Genomic DNA, 21,370 nt, shown 5'->3' with positions numbered 1-21,370 from the left:
TAGCCACAGGAAAAGCAATGATCCTAGATACCAGTGCAGGACGGGCATCACATATTCTCAAGTCTACACCGAAGTGCTTAAGCCGGCTTAGAACCGGACAGCAAGAAGTCCCTGGGACCTCCCTGAATGGAGGCTATCCTGGGCCCATCTTAGTCACAACATGGTTTTCAGCACTTGGCGATGCTCTTCTATCAACAAGAGTCGAAATCCTTCACAAACAATCTCAAGCCTATTACCTCCGACTCATTACATATTCATGTCTACAAATATTATGCTACTACGGGGAGGCGGCAGCCCATAGTAGATAAATTAGCTAGGAAGAGGTTTTTCAGCCCGAAGACACCCTCCAAAACATACCACATAGACCCCGAAGCCGCGCCGAAAAGTCGGCGGCGCGCCGCCGAAAAAAAAACGGTGGTGCGCCGCCGAGCTTGCATCAGCGCGCTGATACCGCCGCTGATTCTGTCAGTGGCGGTGTCACTAATACGCCACCGTGTTTCTTTCTCTTTTTTTTGCTTATCGATATCGACCTCAGAACTTCAACCGTCATCCCGGCTAATCTGTTTCTTAAAGATAAATACTGTTATCTTGGGCTCGCCATGTATATCGGTTCGTAGGAAGGAGAAGAAGAAATTTTTCTTGGAACAAAAATTCTACCTTCCACTTTAAAATTCTGTTCATTTTTCTTTCTGATTTTTCGGATGAAAAGAGGTAGGTAAAAGAGCATTAGGCGGTTCAGGATGTTATCATAGGCAGCGCAATCGCGCTGCCAAAGCAAAGAACAATGTTGGCACAATGTATTTTTTTTTCATACCAGGACACTTCGTATCGAAGTAGTTGTTGAGTAAACTTCGAAAAGAGTTCATTTAATTGGACATTGGAATAGCTAATGCCCCTTTTAATAGTCTCCATTAACCGTAAGGCAGCTAATACCTCTTCCATGCCCATCATTTCCCCAAACACATGCAATTCAAATTCTGAGATAGCCATTTTGTTCAGAGTAACTGATTTCCAGAGAGAAAATATGTTTTTGAGGAGGTTACTCCCCCACAACCCTTAGGGCAAGGGTTTTAAGTTATGTCCTGGGGGTATATAAGAACGATGTTGGCATTATTTTTTTTTTCCTTTAGACCAGGGTACTTCGTATCGAAGAAGTTGTCGTAGAAACTTCGAAAAGGGCTCATTCAATTAGAAATTGGAGAGGCTTGTGCCCTTTTTAATCGTCAAAAGTGATTGGAAGACAACTAACACCCCTTCCACGCCCACCATTTCCCCAAACACATCCAATCAAAATATTGAGACAGCCATTTTGTTTAACGTAGTTGAGAGTTCTAGAAATTAGGTCTAGAGGATGACAACAACCCTCACATCCCTTAGGGTAAGGCTTGTAATGTATGCCCTAGGGGCATATAAGGTGTTTATAGAAAGCGTTGTCGTAGAAACCCAAAAAGGGATCATTCGATTGGAAATTGAAAGGCTTAGTGCCCTTTTTAACAATCGAAAGTCATTGGAAGGCATGACATTTTTATAGTAAAGATAAATGTGGGTATAATGTATCATTTTTGTTGTTGTTGTTGTTGTTTAGACCAGGGCACTTCGTATCGAAGGAGTTGTCGTAGGAACTTCGAAAAGGGCTCATTCGATTGAAAATAGAAATGGCTGATGCCCTTTTGAATAGTCGAAAGTGATTAGAGGGAAACTAACCCCCCTCCCACACCCACCCTCCAATTTGCCTTTATGTTTAAAAACTAAATGTTGCCTTAATATTAAATCGAAATGCACTGTGTTAATGTTAATTCCCAATAAGGCATCTCAACACTATCCCAAGAACGACCGAGGGCATTATGTTCGAACTTTTGGGGCTACTTCTGTTCTTAAAATTTAATCATATCAAAATAGTTTAATTGTATCTCGGCTATCAAAGAACGTAATCAGATTTTTTTGGCGAATGGTATCAAGTTTTCCATTTCAGGTCAACTAGATGAGGTATGAAACTAAATTAAACACTACTATTTGTAACCAGATTTTTAAAAGGGTCTGTGTTGTTAAAAATTGCTGAAGAAATTTTTTCCAGCATACAAATAGCAGGCCAAAACTATAAATTCTTAATAAAACGAAAAGATTTAAAGTATTATTTTCCATTTCCCTGAAAAGACTATGTCAATATAAAACGAACAGAAATTAATTAAAAAAACTGTTTCCACAAAATAAGTTTTTCAAAGAAAAGTAAAGAACTCCATTAAATAAAAATAAAACCAAATAATCTACCAAGCGTGAAACTACCACAAATCAGCATCGATAAATAAATGAAACCCAAAACGAACAGAAATTACAACAGATAACCGAGTCAAACTCAAAACGAGCAGAAATTAACATAAGTTGGGCTCAAAACCCCTATGCCTTCCCAAGGCCAGAATATAATTTGCTCTTTACTGAAAAAAAATACAAATGAATGTGCATTGTCAGTTTAATATAGGCCTACATATACTGATATTTAGTAATCAAAATGTTAATGTTATTTGATTTATTAAAGTTATAAAACTAAAAACATTTATATTTTCTTAGTAAAGTGCAAATTATGCTCCAGCCTTGGGAAGGCTTATGGGTTTGAACCCAACTTATGTTAATTTTTGCTCGTTTTGAGTTTGACTCGGTTATTTATTGTAATTTCTGTTCGTTTTGGGTTTCATGTATTTATCATGCTCAATGGCTCCAGGCAGAGCGAACAAACTCACTTTTGTTACATCAGTTGTAACTGAAGTGATGTAACCGCTGATATAAATTAGTTGGTGTTGTTAAGCCATGGTATCTGACTTGTATACAATGTTTTTTCGATGTTGTTATTTGTTTTTTTCACTTCCTTTTCGTATGTATTTGATGAACAGGAGATGTTTGAATCCCAAACTTTGAAAGTTATTCACACATTAGCCGAAATCATTAACAAGAAGAAAATGACTAGACACAGGATTTTATAGGAAAAATGCGGTGTTAAACATAAACACAACATAGGTTTTCCTGGGTCTAGTGGCTAAAAATGAGGATTCTACTTGGTCTGATCGACTGTGAACATAAACACTTTCCGCACGGCCCAACAAATTCCTGTTTTGTCATATTATTCTTGTATGTTCTTAGCCAACCATTTAAAAATCCCTATTATAATCAAGTTGAGGTTGAACGTGTTAGGTGTAGAGGAATTCTTATTATTATTTTAATCAAAAAAACCAGCACGCTATGGGGCACCACCGGGCCGAAATAGGTGGTGCACCGCCAAAAAAATTTCGGCGCGCCTGGCGGCGCGCCGCCGCTGATACTAAATCACACATCCGCCGCCGTCATGTCGGCGTGACGCGGCTTCGGGGACTAATACCAAGCCGAGAAGCATTGTCCATTGATCAGAATCCCGTGCGAATGCTGTGTCATTTACTCGGCTATAATTTCCTCGAGGGGCACCACTCCTCAAGTGGGATTAGAGTTGACCGCAATGTCCCGAGTCTTGCAAGTACCCCGAAAGGGTTGAGGCAGCCCTTTGCAGAGGCCGTTGTCCATATATCTGGATCTTACGCCCAACCGCAGTTCTCCTCCTATAGAGGATCCTTTCGCGATGGTGTTCTGCATCAGCATGCAATTTAACCCATTACTGGGAGAAGGTTTGTAAGTAACTCATGGGACTTGTGGACACACCGGTGGGTCCTACTGAGAGTACATTTGAGGGGCCTTCTTCCTCTTCCGCCTGTATTTATGACCCCAGATGAGGGTGCTCCAGTTTCTATTATGGACCCCCAGGGACAAGGTCCCCCCTTGGTCCGTGCCTCCTATGGAGGTACCCTACATATTTGAAGGGCGTTCCCCTATCGCCACCTTGGGACACGCTGAGTGGCCTGAGGGAGGCCAGGAGCATAAGTTAAGACAATAAAATGAAAGCAGATTTCCAAAATGATGATAGAAATTATGGTACTTAGATTACTTGTTATAGCAACCCCACTAAAGAAGTAAAGTTAGTCATAGTGAAATATACCAAAATATGATGAAAATATAATACTTTAGTAACAAAGCTATGGAAGCACGTAAAGGTGCAGGGATAGGGGTATATGGAAAGATAGGCACTCCTTTGTTAATTTAACTTGTAGCATAGAAATCAGACAGAAAAAAAGGAATAAATATATTAGTTGATTTTTAGTTCGATGTAATTTCTATAATTGCTATTGTATTTTATCCTAGCCTCAAAAACACCGAATACAGCCTTAGTCTAGATAGAAGGGTTTGGTATCTAACCCATACACAAATTTCATTTTGTTGATAAATACTATTTTTGCACTTTTTTCATCAACAGTTGGTTCAAAATTCACAATCAAGCCAGTTTTAAAACAAAACAAATAATAAAAGAAGCAAACAAAATTTCAAAATAGAAAAAAATCAATAATCCTTTTTTATGTAGTTTATTGTTAAATTTGGCGGGTTTTGTTGCAAAAAAAACCTTTTCTTTATAGCCTAACTTAGGGTCATATTTGGTTTTATAATGGGGAGGGGAGTCTGGGATGATATTTGATTAGCAATAGTATATATGATGTATTTCTTCTTTAATTTCTACCCTCTGACATGGAATAGCCTGGTCTACTTTATAAACTATAAAACGTTTATATGCGTTAAATACTACTTTTATATTCTGAACCATAAGCTACAAAAACAAACTTTTTACTTCTTTACAATCAGAATTTTTTTTTTCAATGGATTTGATTTTCAGAGCTACTAATCTAAACAAAGAACTTTGCTGATTTTGTGGGTTTGTGATTATTTTTACTTATTTTTTTACTTTTACCTTCGTACTGTAATTATTTTTTTACTTTATTTTTTTTTTTACTTTTATATATTTATTGCTTATTACTAAGACCTTATCAATCACATTGACTTATTTCTGATTAAAAGCTAGTTTTAAATTTATCTTCAAATGTGTCGTCTAAAACCCACCGCAATATTTCCCCTGATTGTGTGTCAAATTTATGCCTAAAGCCCTGCACAAGACAGTTTACCCGGTCAGCAATTCTTACCCGGTCATCTTACATCTTACAGTTTACCCGGTCATCTTAATTCCTGAAGTTGTTTTAAGTGGATTTAAATTAATTGTATTAACATCCGACAATCAGATATGTTTAACAATCTGACGCTAACGTCAGTAGCGTAGCTAGGGGGAGGGGTGGCTGCCACCGGGTGCAGTATCTGAGGGGGGGGGTCTGAGTTTTTTTTTCCAATAATATGATCTACTTATATTGTAGAAGTGATATTGGTGGGGGGGGGGGGGGGTACAGAAACGGGTATAGACAACCCCAGCTGTGTCTTTGGCTAACGTATTTGACTTTTATGCTAGCATGGAGACTAAAGGAGTTATTTATTTATTTGAACAATAAAGCAAAAGAAAAATAAACACTTGTTACAGAAAAAGCTTAGCTTTTCTGCCACTTAAACCCCACAAGAGGTCAGTGCCATTTCTGCTTTACTGAAAGTTTAAAAATAATCTCACTAGCATTGATGGGGTTTTTTCAGCTTGACAAATTCTAGAATTTTATAGACCTCTTTCTTTTTCTTAATATGCAGGGTGGTGAAACAGAAAATTTAAAAACACATCAGTGAAACGCTATCTATCAGTGAAACGAAAACACATTTCGCATTTAAAAAAAAAAAAAAAAAAAAAACAAAAACAAAAAAAAAGTGAATCAATCAATGGATATAACTTTGTAGTGATATATTCGATTTGAAAAACAAACAGGACCTTCTATTTACAGCAGCCAGCATGATCGATTTTTTTTTCGCTCAAGATTTTAATTATTTTTCCTTTCATAATATAAACAAAGACAAAAATAGTATTTGCTTAATTTAGTACTGCTGCCTTTGATTAGCATTTTCCTAGATGGCAGCATGATCTTAATTTCAGATTGAAGATCATTTAGACATCGAAACCAAGTCGAAGCCTAGGAGATATAAGTAAAGTGAAAATTGCCATCTTCACAAGCTTAAGCGCTTACCAAAATTTACCAGAGGATTGTTTCAACATATTTTTCAGTGTAAAGCACATCGTAATTAACTAATGTGCCATGGTCTTTTACCCGAACTAATCCACAAGGTCAAAGAATATGGGTAACTTCAACCTCACCTCAACCTCATGGGTAACCTAAACCTCGACGCCATCTAGCTTTTGACGCCACTTTAAAACTAAATTTACCAACTACACAAATTTAATTAATTATTCTTATTTTTACACTGAAATAATGCCAAGTGTTGCCAAACGCTAGATTATGCTGAGAATTTTCGGTCGACAGTAGCGCCAGTTGCCACTGTTGCATGTCACCCATACTCTTGGCACTAGCTTTTTTCCATTCAACAAACCTTAACCTGAAGGAAATCAACATATGGTTTGATGGAGTAGCCCCTCTCAGATAGACAAACACATACGATTGTAAAACCAGAAAAAACAAAAAACAACAAGACAATATCCAGCCAGTGAATAAAAACGAAGACAAAGGAGAACTTGGCAACTTTGGTGACTTCCGCAAATCTCCGTGCAAAAAGCGAAACTAAACTTTATTGAGGGCGGGTTAGCGGAAGTCTTTATCGAAATATCTGCCCTATCTTCATTTTACTCATTGGCTGAATACTATACTTTTTTGGTTTTGTCTTTTTCTAGCTTTTTTTTTCCTTTTTTCGAGTATAGTGCCAGTGTGGTCAGTAGTGCCAGTGTGGTCTCAGAACGTGTTTAGACACTTTGAGATAGCTGCGCAGAACCAAGCAATTTTTTTTCAAGTACTGGGTAGTATTATTAGTAAAGATGGTGGATCCATTGAAGGTGTAAAAAAGAGAATAGCCAAGGCGCAAGCTGTTTTTTCACAGTTGAAAAAAGATTTGTAAGAATAGGAAGATAAGCCCGTGAACTAAGTGCAGAATATTGGCAGCCACGGTTTGACACTGGTCAAATATGAGAAAGTCGTTAATACCTTGTGGTTAAATGTTGTAGCTATCCTCAGGAAGCTCGGCAGCCTGCATTACTAACCTTATTACTGATTATCCCTGCTGGTGCCAAGCAAGGGCGTGTCTGGGATTTTGTTCGGAAGGGAGGGGGGGGGGAGTATCTTGTTCTGGGGGTGTTTTACAAAAAAAATAATCGGAGGGGGGTAAACCCTGTACACTCAGCCGGCCTTGGTGCCGACTGAGTTTCGGAAGCCACCAGAAAAAGGATGGTATTTTTTCCAAGTGTCAAGTGTCACCACATGCTAGATGGCCCTGATAGAATTTTTTTGTGTCGACACTAACGCCTGCTTTTTACTCTTGTAAATTTCCCCTTACTCTTTGATGTTGTTAGCCCTTGTAACGTTCTTCTTCTTTATCTTGCAGCAGGTGTTTCCCACCTCACCTGGCATCTGTAATTCCCGTGTTTCGTGAGATTTTGCTTAACCGTAAGCTCCTCAGACTCATGGCACTGAATACATAAAGTAGTCAACCCCAATTCTTGATAAAACAAAAATCTCGTACTAATTTTACTGACAATTGCGTTTCCACGAGTTGACAGGAAGTTATCTCTAACAATAGTTGATTCAAATGAAGTAAAATAACATTTTGCCATATATCAAGCATGTAACAACAGGAATGAAACAAAATCTCTTTTCATTTTATTCCCCGGCAGGAAACGATCCAAATTTGCAAGGCAGTATCAGGAGGGGGGATACCGCATTTTCAACCCCCCCCCCTCCCGAAACCTTTGTTCGATTCATAAAAACGTAACAAAAGTGCATATTTACAAACTCTGAGGCGCTTTTGATTACTTCAGGTGAAGTTTTAATAATGCAAATTAAACTGGTAATTAGATTGAGTAAAAAACCCTAGTACATTGGATATCACTGATTTCCTAAATAACGAATGAAACAACATGTCCTCTTAATTTTTTAAATGATCCAAAATATATGAAAATGAATTAACTAATACCCGACCAACACAAAAAGACCGATTTTTGTCCCCAAAAGATAGCGTCAGACCATATACAAAGGTAAACACAGATGTTTCTGGCGTCCGACGGAATAAATTACATCTGACGCAAAAACCATAGAGTCATACCTAAAAAGATACCAGATAATACCGTAAAAACGTTCTAATTTCTGAGAAGGTGTTTAACAAGGATAGTGGAAATGAGCCACATAATAGAAAAGCATAACCAAATAACCGGTTTGGCTGGTGGCACAAACCACCAGCTGGTGGTGGCAGCGGGTTTGCTGGTGAAACTTCACAAACCTGGCTGGTGACATAGAAGAGAAAGCGCAAGGAGCTCACTCCTCATCACGTATTTTTAGAATGAGGAGGGCCTATCACCAACCACACTGCTTACGAGTCTGTATTTCTGAAGTAATTACATTTTCTAGGCTGTGCCTTAATTCAAAACAACAATTTTTTTAATTTTTTTTTAAAATACATTACAAAAAAATCATAAGCTAGGGTGATGAACAAAATCACGTTTATTTTCAGAAATTTCGTATATAACGACAAAAATTGTAAAAGGAAAGGAACAAAAGGAATATCACTGCGAAGGGAAGCAATTACACACACAAACGCCATCAATATGGGAAAAAACATTAATTTGAATGCACAGTTAGCTTCATAACTTGGTCGTTACTTATCTTTTGCTTTAATTTAGTTCAAAAAGAAAAAAACACAGACCGGAGATGGAGATCGGAGATGCGGCTTCGAGTGATGCCATAAATTTATCGAAGAGATTTACGACCCCATCAATAAGTCAGGTCTTTTTTTCTTCAAGGTACAAATTTGAATGCATAGTTAACTTTATCCTTACGTATTTTGACCTGATTCAATATAAGAATCGAAACCCGATTCCATGAAGTCCCGATTCTATGAAAGTCTATGAAGTCCTCATGGGTTTCGATATAGATGCAGTTTCAGGTGATACCTTAAATTTTAGGCCTTAAGTTTCAAGTGATGCCTTATATACTTACAGTTTCAGGAGATGCCTTAAATTTTAGGCCTAAAGTTTCAGGTGATGCCTGATATAGATATAGTTTCAGGTGATGCCTTAAATTTTAGGCCCTAAGTTTCAGATGATGCCTGATATAGATACAGTTTCAGGTGATGCCTCAAATTTTAGGCCTTAAGTTTCAGGTGATGTCTTATATGGATACAGTTTCAGGTGATGCCTTAAATTTTTCTAAAAAGATTTGTGTTTTAACTAATAAGTCACTAATCCTGTGGTAGCACAGTGGATTAATACTCTGCTTGGCAATACAGGGTTAAGGGTTCGATTCCCGCTGCCAAAAGGGTGGCAGACAAGCAGTGATAGGATAGAGACGTATGACCACCACCTGTGTCGAAGAAAATAAGTACAAGATAAAAAGATAGATTTGATCGCCCCGACCGTTGGAACAAAACCTTTTTTGAATGCATTTGGCCCCTATTATGTCAGTTTTTAATAAATACTAACCCTGTGTTGTTTTTTTTTTATTTATCTATTTTCTTTATAAGTACAGCACCATTTAGTTGGAAAATATCCTCTTTACGATAGCTCGAACAAAATGATTCTGCTTTTTATAATTTCTTTTTTTGGGTTACGGACTTCTTATACACAGCTTTTACATTTGGGAAGGGTTAAGTCCCCAACAGCACGCTAGACTCACAAGCGAAGGTTCGCATCTTCGAGTCTAGGCGGTGGCTAGTGTTTGGTTTGGGAAGGCGGTTAGTGGCGTTTTCCTATAAAACAAGCCAGAAATTCACCCAGATTCAAATGGGTACCTAGAGAAATCTAGGGAAAAACACAGTAAGCGTTGGATGATTTTCCCCCGACCCCATACAGCACTCCAGGCCGATGGCAGAGCCTTATGAGGTCGGTACCTGCGCTACGCGGGCCTCACTGATCTGTATGCGAAAAGAAACTATATTATAAATCCTCAATACGGTAACCATGAGTGTGCCTTTTTCTGCAGTTTACACAAATTTGAAATTTAACTTTATAAGATTTTTCAGCTAACTATGCATAATTTTTTTTCGCTTTTGAGTTCAAACACAACCAAAAACAAATCATAAACACAACATAGTTTACGAGTCACTAGCTTCTTCAGCTAAAGCAGACATTTCTTCAGCCAATTCGTAGTATTTATTGGCAATGCGACCTTTCATGGATTCCATGGCATCATCAGCCGCTGTGCTAAATAGCTCCGCTAGAAAAAAAACTTTTAATTTAGATTATGATACAGAACAATTGTAGGATATCCATTCCACTTTTTGTCATAAAACCAACCTGACTTTTTAAACAGTAGAAAAAGTGCAAATAAAATTGCAAATTAAAAAAATGCAAGTTATTTGGTGTTTAGCTATTAATCCAAATTCGACACAAAGCCAAAGGAATTTAGGAAGGGACGAGGGGTAGCTTCATTACTTTTCCGAATCACAGCCTGAAATTGTTGAAGTCAGCCACCTTACTGAATAGTATTAAAATACCACAGTAAACAAAATACTATTAAAGAAGATTATGATGGAAAAACAGACCTATGACATACAGTCCACTTTTCAAAAAGATCACCCATACTTTATTAAACGTTAGAAAAAATTAAAAAAAAAACATTATAGGTTGTTTAGGAACTCATACAAATCCAACACCGTCCTTGAATAACTGAGGGAGAGGGCGGAGGATCTTTAGAGAGATATCCTCCAGCTTATTCCTCCCACATAAGCAGGAGGAATACAAGGAATTTTGAGCTTTTTCAGTAACGCAATAATAGAGCCACAATCGCAAAATTGAATGTTCATGCATAGTTCACGGTTTGAATCTAAGTGTAGTTCGTTATGCTGATGACGTGTTTATGCCTTGTCGGACCATTGCGAACTTCTAGGAGAATTTTAAAACGTTAAATAATAAATACCAGAAAATTGGTCTTAGTTTCAAAGCAGTCAAGTCTGAGACTGTTCTTTTTAATTGGAAAGATTCGACTGATGTATCTATTAGACTTAGTGATATTACTGTTAAGCCAGTGTCTTCGTTAACTTATTTGGGCCTCCCTGCGGGGACTTCCGTGCTAAGAGCTACCCGCTCGCTCATAGTTAGCCACCTGTAAAAGCGTATTTCGGCGTCATATGGTAGCATTGTGGCAAACAAACTCCAGTTTTAATCGCATGATTTTAGCTAGGTTGTATCATGCAACTGCGCTGCCGCATATTCTGTGCATTACACCTTTTGGAGAATGCTTCAGAAATCTAGCATTAAGCAAATTCGGTCCTACTACTTTCGTTATGCAAAGTATCTGTTTTTTTCTCCTTTTTTTAAATTTTAATTAATTTTTTTTTTAAATCCCATTTCCTCTCCTCTCGGTGACATAATAATCTTTTTCGAATAATTTCAAAACTTTAATGTCACCTACACTAATTTAAAAACGACATTTATTTTTAAGTTTCTTATCCAAACAATATCGATGAAAACACACTGCTGCTATAAATATTTAACATGATCAAAAATTTTAATAAGGATTATTAGCCTTCATTATCCTTTTCTGTATTTTTATCCTATAAATTCAATTTTTTCCCTTTCCATTTTTTCCCCTTTTTCCCTTTTACCCCTCATCTTCATTTTTCTCCTATTAAAAAACAAATTAAACAAAATTACAAACTTCAACCAACTACAACCACCAAAAAACTTCTCTTCCTCTATTTTCTCCTCCTTTATATCTCTGAAATTTAAAAAACTAAATTAATCCAACGTAACATTTTCATCATCCTAACTATAGCCTATCTTTAAAAAAAAAAAAAAATTCCCTTTTATACCAACTAAAAATGAATCAAGGCAATCAAATACAACAGGTTACTCCCCGGGCATACTACAACACAAATAAAAACAAAACAAAATACAACGCACCTCCCACTTGTAGGATACTCCCCCTCCTTAGGAGAATCCTTTGGCGGTGGCTTCAACTACGATCGAAACTTTATATTACCCCTTCAAGCTTCAAAAAAAAAACAATATAACAAAAACAAATCTTTAAAAAAAAAAAAAAATATAATAAATACAATTTGAACCATTCTTCCCTTACAATAACCCCAACAAACAATAAAACTTATACTTAAGCAACACAATACTTACTTAGGAAGAAGGGTTCAAAATTTCTAACAATTTACCCTTAAACTTTTAACTTCCAAATAAAATTCATACTTTACTTGATTGCTTAAAAAAAAAAAAAAAAAAAAAAAAAAACATTTACCAAACTCTCTATCCACTCCACATCAATTCTTTGTTCCCATTTTATATTCTTTCTCAAAAGCTCTACTTTCCCCCTAATTACTCCTTTCAATTTCTCTAGCTCAACTCTCTGTTTCTTTTTGCTCCTCTTCGAAATATGGGCACATGCCCATATCACTATCAAAAACATTACTATGTGCCTCTTTTCATCCCCGTTTCTTTCAAAGTCTAATTTCAAATTTTTGTTTTTACATTTTCAACTCACTATCTCTATATTCTCACCCCTAAAAACATCAAAAATAAAACTAAGAACTTCTTTGTTAAAAATACATTCTATAAATTCATGCTTTAAACCATCAACCACCATTTCATGGCACAGGATGCACTCCTTTATTTCGCCCTTCTTGAAGCGGCTTATTCTATCCCGGTAAGGTAATATGGTGTGTATCAGCATAAACATCACCTCTCTTTCTCTAGTGTCACACGGTACTTAATTTAGATTTTTGAAAGCCACATCAAAATTCATGAAAGGTTATTTTTCTTTAACATGGTATGAAACATTGTTCTTTTGGGTCCATATGTAATCATCTATGACCCTTTTTCTTTTTATCTGACTCAATCTGTCCTGAAACACTCCTTTTGATCTCAATTCTCTTAAAGTTTCCGCTGTTTCCTTTAACTGATCTGGGACCTCTTCCACTAGCGTCAAACCTTGATCCTCAACTACTTTGTTCAAGACCGGTAGTAGCCAATCTCTCTCCAAACATCCAATTTCATCGTCCCTTTGGAGCATCTCAATATCATTTCTCCAAAAAAGTGATTGGCATATGTTCCTATAATTTACAACTCCTAATCCTCCTTTTATTCTGGGTACAAAGAGCATTTTCATGCTCAACTTTTCAATTTTTCCTCTCCACACTAACCTCCAAATAATTTTTTCTATTCTCTTAGCACTGCCTTCATCTAGCTAGAAAGCTGGCGCGAAATAGAACAGTAGTGGTAGACAATATGTGTTTACATATGTCGCTCTGAAAAACAAAGAACACTCTTCAACATCATTTGCCGTCGCCAGTATCCCTTCAATTTTCTGTTTTTTCCCTTCCCATAATTTACCCACCTTCATCTTGCGGGTCCATGTCACTCCAAGTATTTTTGCCTTTTCTAGTTTTGCTATCCAAAGTTCCTGCATCATTTCTTCCATATTTTCTGATTCCAGTATTGGTAAAAGATTGCTTTTTCCCTTGTGGATTTTTACCCTAAAATTCCTCTCATACCAATCAAGTCCTTGTAGAACTGCCTTTACATCTTTGACACTTGATAGGGTAAAAGTTGCATCATCTATAAACCCCAGGGCCTTTAAGCATATCTCCTTACGGAGAGGTAAACCGATTATACGGTCTTCTACGTACTTGAACAAGGGATCAATGTATATTTCAAAGGACGCAATGTACCTTTGTAGACGCGTAACTCATATATTAGCCTTCATTAAAAAGTAACAGAAGCATGTCAAGCGGTTAGAAAACAGATCGACAATTTTAACGCAAGGCTGGCGCACGAGTAGTCGTCCCTCCTGCGGTAGTAGTGTCGATGTAATGCTTTTAAGTATTTGTTCTGTATTGTTTTGTTTTTCTCTTTTTTTTGTATTATGTTGTACTCCGTCTTCTTGCTTTTGTGTAATGACGAGTTAGAAAATAAATAAATTTAAGCATGAGGTGTTTAAGCATGAGGTGTTTCCTCCTCATTTAAGGATGAGGAGGGAGAGCTTTGGCCACACTCCCTACATCTCAAGACTTTTCAAAACGAAAAAATTGGATCGAAGAGAAAACGAAGATAATAACAGCCAGTGAAGAAAACTACGCAAACATTTCGGTCAAGAGTTCTGCTCCACCTTCAGTGCAGAACAAAATAATAAAAAGTACAGATAAGAGTCCACAGAAAAATATAAAAAAACCTTAAAACAAACACTAAACTTAAACACTTAAACTTCACTGGCTGTTATTATCCTCGTTTTCTCTTCTTTACCATTTTTGCGTTTTGTCATGCTTAGCCAGTGTGGTTTCAGAAGCTATTTACAAAAGATTTTTCTTATTTTTTTCACAATCTACTAAACTCTTCACATAATCATGTCGTTTCTTGTTCGCCCCGATGTCTTCCCGGTCGGGTTCAAGTGAGGTGTTCGGATTTTGTTGATGAGTTTGGCAGCTGCGTCTTAGTTTTTTGAAAGTCCTCGTCTTCTGGACCCCGACGACTACCGTCGGGAGCCGTCAACGTCGGAGAAAAAAAATAATGGAAAGTCCGATTTCAGGCATGCAAATCACGTGTCCACTATATAATCACGTGTTCGTATACACAAATCATGTGTTCATACATACAGAAGGCATGCAAATCACGTGTTCACTATATAATCACGTGTTCGTATATACAAATCATGTGTTCATATATACAGAGGGCATGCAAATCACGTATGACGATTGATCGCTGTGTCTTCGGTTATAAAAACTGCGACGTCTTTTGAGCTACAAACTATTAGTAAGTATCAATACGGACTGCACAAACGTTTCTCAATCAATGAGTCCTTGTTTCTCAATCAAGATGAAATCATCGTTACCAACAGATTCACTCTTATATTGGCAACCATAAAGCTTACAACTATAAGCTTAAAGGTTACGGTCCGAGAGGACATGACACCTCTATTTGCGCTTACATTACAAAGAGACGTCCGCAACTTTTTGATTATCAAGAAATGACCAATCAGGTTTAATTTGTACCTGGCGGATTGGCACTGACAACCAGGCCGTTTATGAGTGACATTTTTCTTGGGAGATCCTCATTTCCAATTCGTTCTCCGAGGCCGTGATTTCCCGAGGATTCAGGACAACAGAACCAATTAGTGCCAACCTTTGCGTTGAAATCTAATGTGCATCATTTGAGGTGCATCATTGAGGAAAAAAATCAGTTCTTTATCGAATGTCTCCGTCTGCTTAACCGTGACTTCATTTACCGATGCATAGCTTGCAACCTCGGTCAATTTAGTAGGCTTTACACGGAATCAAGCAGTCATAACACGGTTCCTTGTCGGCTTAAGTTATATTGCTACTAGTTGTACTAAAATATGTTTAAACAAATTCTTGATCTTCAACAATAACAGAAAAACGCAAAAACAAAAAAAGATAAGATATTTTGTCCACTAGGCTGTGTGTATATTCTAATATCAAAACCAGAAATACATTTTCTATTTGACTTTATTTCAAGAATTGATTTATGGAGCAATTTTCAGGCTTCTGAGCAGCCTCAAACTATGTAGCAATTTTCGGTAGAAGATGGTCAACTTTTATAGCTAACTTAGTTGGAATTCCAAAAAAATCGTATGGCTAACTTTAGGGCCACATTCACTCCCAGTTAAGGCGCTTTCTCCAGCTGCAACTGTAATCTTTCTGGAGGTGAAGAATTCCAGAATTCTCCCGTTGGACAAAATAATAACCCTAGAGCAGCAATAACTATGGTTATTTTGTCAATCATTTTATATTTACCATTTCTCAACCTAATTATGCTAAAATATTCTTAGCAATATTTTCCTTTAGTTTTCTATAATTCTTGTTCCATTTTTTATACTACTTATATTTTCTAATCCTTAAGAGTCCTTAATTTAGGTCCAGCAATCCAAATTAAAAAAACAACAATAAAAAACATCAAAATAAAAAATAAAATTGAACAGCTCGAATTTGATCATCAAAAATGGTAATTTATATTTAATATTAAGAGCCTACAGAATATAACCTGGAAATTATTCGTAAACCTTTGGATTCTGCCTTCGTTTTTTACTTCAAAATCTGTATAACTTAGACCATAGTTTTCGTATATACAGAGCCATGAACACTAAGGAAGAAGCTGAAGATATACACAATATTTTTAAGAGAAACTGTTGAATGACATTTATAGACAAAACACTTAGAGATGAGGTACGATCAAACTCGGTAAATGTATCATGACGGCTTAGGTTAAATAGAAGAAGAAGAAGAAGAAGAAACTGTTGAATGACATTTATAGACAAAACATTTGGAGATGAGGTACGATCAAACTCGGTAAATGTATCATGACGGCTTAGGTTAAATAGAAGAAGAAGAAGAAGAAGAAGAAACTGTTGAATGAGATTTATAGACAAAAAACTTGGAGATGAGGTACGATCAAACTCGGTAAATGTACCATGACGGCTTAGGTTAAATAGAAGAAGAAGAAGAAGAAGAAACTGTTGAATGAGATTTATCGACAAAACACTTGGAGATGAGGCACGAACAAACTCGGTAAATGCATCATAACGGCTTAGGTTAAATAGAAGAAGAAGAAGAAGAAACTGTTGAATGACATTTATAGACAAAACACTTAGAGATGAGGTACGATCAAACTCGGTAAATGTATCATGACGGCTTAGGTTAAATAGAAGAAGAAGAAGAAGAAGAAACTGTTGAATGACATTTATAGACAAAACACTTGGAGGTGAGATACGATCAAACTCGATAAATGTATCATGACGGCTTAGGTTAAATAGAAGAAGAAGAAGAAACTGTTGAATGACATTTATAGACAAAACATTTAGAGATGAGGTACGATCAAACTCTGTAAATGTATCATGACGGCTTATTTTAATTAGAAGAAGAAGAAGAAACTGTTGAATGACATTTAGAGACAAAACACTTAGAGATGAGGTACGATCAAACTCGGTAAATGTATCATGACGTCTTAGGTTAAATAGAAGAAGAAGAAGAAACTGTTGAATGACATTTATAGACAAAACATTTGGAGATGAGGTACGATCAAACTCGGTAAATGTATCATGACGGCTTATTTTAAATATAAGAAGAAGAAGAAGAAACTGTTGAATTACATTTATAGACAAAACACTTAGAGATGAGGTACGATCAAACTCGGTAAATGTATCATGACGGCTTAGGTTAAATAGAAGAAGAAGAAGAAACTGTTGAATGACATTTATAGACAAAACACTTGGAGATGAGGTACGATCAAACTCGGTAAATGTATCATGACGGCTTAGGTGGCTCAGACACCTCTTTCTCATTGAAAGATTAATTAAAAAAGCTTTTTCCACAAAATAAGTTTTTCAAAGAAAAGTAAAAAGCTTCATTAAGCCAAAAATAAGCAGAAATAAAGTCATATAATCTTCCAAGCGTAAAACTACCACAAATAATCATAAAAAAAAATGAAACCCAAAACGAACAGAAATTAAAACAAATAGCCCAGTGAAACTCAAAACAAGCAGAAATTAACATGAGAAGGGCTGACAACTCTCATGCCTTCTCCAGACCAGAACATATTTGCATTTTACTAAAAAATAAAAAAAAATAAAAAAAATAAAAAAAATGAACGTAAATTCAGTTTAAAGCACATATACTGATATTTAATCCCTAAAGTCTTAATGATTTTTTATTTATTAAAGCCCAAAAAGTGAAAACATTTAAGAGTATTTTGTTTTTAGTAAAGTACAAATTAAACTGCAAAGCGATACAAGCGACCAGAGGTCACAATTTAGGTTAGGATCTGACAAAAATATTCAGAGATATCTTAAGACGTGACAAAAATAGGCTTTGAAAAGAAGCTATGATGAAAAAAATAGTTTGCATACACTGTCATGCGCAGCCCAGTTTGTACAATGTTGATATTTACAGAGGTCAAGGAGGAGGGGGGGAGTTAAGGGAATTCGAGAGAGGCATTCAAAGTATGTAAAAGTTTTAGTCGTTTAGCCATTAAATGACAGGAAAGTATTATTTGGTGGTCTAATTTGCGACCATTGCTTCTCTGTTTTCGAGTGTGTGATAGGACAAAGGCTGAGGCTGCATGTAGACAGAGGCTTCAACAAGAGTCCTTTCTTACCCCTCGAGATGGAATTTGCTTTACCCTTAGAATTTCTTATCTCTATGGTATCTTATGATATGCCAACAACAGAGAATTAGGAAAGAAGCTTTGGCGGAAGCGTAGCTTAGCACATGGGACAATGTCGTTTCAACCCCCCCCCCCCACCTCAAACCATCACTTCCAAAACATAAGTTTTATCATAATATCAACAAAAAAATTCAGTTTGGTGCCCCTCATAGGTTGCCCCCCCTCCGGCTACACCCCTGAATAATGGGCGGAATATCATATGCATTACAAGCCTTAGGGGACTTAACATTCCGTCAAGTTTGTAGCACCAGCAATAGTAGATACATCCATTTTGAGTAAAGCCTTGTAAACGGCCCGAAAAACTCGATGAAGTCCTTGTTAAGAAGAGCATCAAATACAGTGGGGGTAGTATTTAGTTAGCTTAGACCTTCCCATGATGGCTGGCACATAAGGCGATAAAGTAATTTCACAGCGACAACTTCTTGACGATACAACGACTTCTTCAGGGGACGAGCTAAATACCATAGCTTCCTTCTAAAAATATTACCAGAGCGTTGCTCAGTGCCACTGACGTCTCCTAGTGCAGAGGGGAGTGCAGCATGACACATCATTAGGACGGCGACAAATTATGCCATCAAATATTTGTTGGTGATGAGTAGCTACTTGGTCGTTTAACGAATGAGGCCGTCGGTGATCGAAAGAGGCAAATGGGGTGTTAAGGTGGTAAGACACTGTTAAAGCAAAAAGAAACTAAAAGATCTTGAACAGCTTAAGCAGCATCTGTAACTACAGATATTATCTTATACCGCAACAGTATAAGATATTGAACAGCTTGTTAACCGCAGCATCAAGTATACTGTAGGCATAAGCACATCGTTTAAGCTAATATAAAAAGAAAGCATACAAATAAAAATTCTGTCTTCTGCAGAAGATGAAAATGACAACTTTGTTAGAGATTGTTTATTGTAACGACACGAACAGAAAAAAGTAGAGGGAGGGAGAGGGGAGATGGAAAAGGGTCAGAAGTTCTCTTCTACAAAACTTACACCTCCCCTACAAAAATACTCGAAAAACGAGTGTAAAGCTGCAATAAAACCTGACAGAAGACGATAAATTTACCCAGCCCTCTCCAAACAGGTTGTTTGCATTCTTATATTCTATTCTATTCTAGATATTCCAGATTATAATATACATTCTAGTTTAAAAATAGGCATTCTAGTTAAAAAGACCAATATACCTGCTTTTTTGTAATTAATCTCCAGACCAAATCCCCCATCTCTATACATTTCAGCTTGACGGCCAATGAGCTGATATTGGGGGTCGTCCATGGTTCCATCAAAATGTCCGTCATCATCCATTTCAGTCAGTGCAGCAACAGCTCTCGAGTACAAACGCACGGCGTCTGTCCAAGAGCGCACTCTGCAGATAGAATTTCACGTTTAGCAGAAACTTTCACGATAATGCGGTAAAAAAAATTGATAAAAACATAATATTTCTTACCCCTCATTTATTACCCCATTAATAAAAAGGGGCACCTCAGGGCTCTATCCCTGGCCCCCTGCCTTCCTTATTAATGTACCACTGATTTTGATGCTGGTATTCATCTTGTTCCATTTGCTGAAAATTTTTCGACACCTACCCCAAACCCGCAATTTACAACAATGCGGTAAAAAATCGAAAAAAATACTACCTTTCAAAACTATTTAAAAACAATTAAAACCCTTCCAATGAATTAAAATATTTCAAATATTTCTTACCCCTTAATTAATACCATGTTAAAAGTTAACCCATTTAATCAAATAATATCTTAAACCACACTACTTTTCCATTTACAGAATTTCAGAGAGAAAAAAACTGGTATAATTTAAATAAAACAGTGAAAAAAATAACAACAACAAACTTCAAATAATAAAAATTCGAATATTTCGACTCCACGTCCAGGAGCCTTTATCAACGGAAAAACATTAAAGTTAAATTAAATTAAACGCAACATAAAAAAAAAAAAAAAAAAAAAAAAAAAAAAAAAAAAAAAAACACGCAAAAAAAAACAAATAAACAAAAGTCACATCTTAATGACCTTCAAAATACTGCAATCACTACGAATAGCCTGAATAAGCATACAGAAATAACAAAAGATTGTCTCTGACACACTAGACTGTCTCTAATATAATTTCAGTTTGGCAATGAGATCTAGTAAAAATGAAATACTATATTTATTAGAAAGAATTTAGGAAGCCCCAGGTTTCCTTAGAAAGAATTTAGGAAGCCCATGGAAGCCACCACCCATGGTTAATATTACATTGTTTAGATCATTTTGACTATATAGGAAATCTATGGTTATATATGGCAACAGGTCAAAGAACTTCTGTATTATATATACAATGGATTTTTTTATTTGCTAACTTAGGTGCGGTCCATTGACTCTTTCTAGCATTGACATCATGCCGACTTTTGCTCACAAGGTAGACACTTATATGGGGAGTCTTATATCACACGTAACTGTTTAAAATAATTTCAAATCGTCAAGTTTCAAAAGCAGGTCAAATTAATCCAAAGAGCAATATGTTCCATATGAATCTTCACAATTATAATACAAGAAATGCAGATGCATTTCGGCGGCCGCAGTGTGAAACAACCCGGTCACAGTTCTCTGCTCGGCATGTTCTGCCGATCTCCTGGAGTCATTTACCAATTGGGGTTGTGCGTGAGCCTGACCGAAGTAGTTTCTGGGAAAAAAGGGACTTTTGTAATAATACTTATCAATTTGTTTGATTTTTTTTTTTTTAAGTAGTGCCATTATGGAATTTTTAGTTGTGTTGTTTTGTTAGCCCGTCAGTGGGGGATAATGTTTTGTTTTTGTTTATTTATATTGAATTATGTGTTGGAAGTTGGAGTTGGCCTAACGAACCGGAAGGTTCCTTGGCGTTTGTTTTTTATAAATTATGTGTAAATAAAATTACACCCCTGAAAAAAAAAAAAACACTCCCCAAAGTAGTGTCGACCATGTGAGAGAAAGTCAGAGTGAGGTCAATCCTAGCATCTGCAACCCCCTGGGCGTAAAATGTTCTGATCATGATGAACAACTGGTCTACCTTGAATGGCATGGTTTTAAAGCAAAAAGGAGTTATAATTCTTTTTAAACAACATTATTACATGCCAGATAAGAATGTAAAGAGGGATGCTTTGAATAGATTTGGATGGAGGAGGAGCGTGCGTGGCTGTGTTGGCCTCAGGTGGCTTGGTGCTGCACTGAGTTGTTAGTAG

General features: G+C 36.6%; 1 protein-coding gene across 1 annotated transcript in view; it reads right to left on the bottom strand.

The window, feature by feature from the left end:
• Positions 1-8,469: 8,469 nt before the first annotated feature.
• The window catches only part of LOC148941864 (eukaryotic elongation factor 2 kinase-like), a 121,213-nt gene continuing 108,312 nt past the window's right edge, over positions 8,470-21,370 (bottom strand). The window contains exons 14-15 of the mRNA XM_089103160.1: positions 19,344-19,525; positions 8,470-10,202 (exon numbers count right to left, since the gene is read on the bottom strand). Of these exons, the coding sequence (XP_088959286.1) occupies positions 10,081-10,202; positions 19,344-19,525 (304 nt within the window). The 3' untranslated portion in view covers positions 8,470-10,080. The remainder of the gene's footprint in view (positions 10,203-19,343; positions 19,526-21,370) is intronic.

Source organism: Artemia sp. Qi Xiang Cuo, chromosome 17 (genome assembly GCF_049724085.1).
Source record: "Artemia sp. Qi Xiang Cuo chromosome 17, ASM4972408v1, whole genome shotgun sequence".
Lineage (NCBI taxonomy): Eukaryota > Metazoa > Arthropoda > Branchiopoda > Anostraca > Artemiidae > Artemia > Artemia sp. Qi Xiang Cuo.
This window is presented reverse-complemented; position numbering and strand designations above follow the sequence as displayed.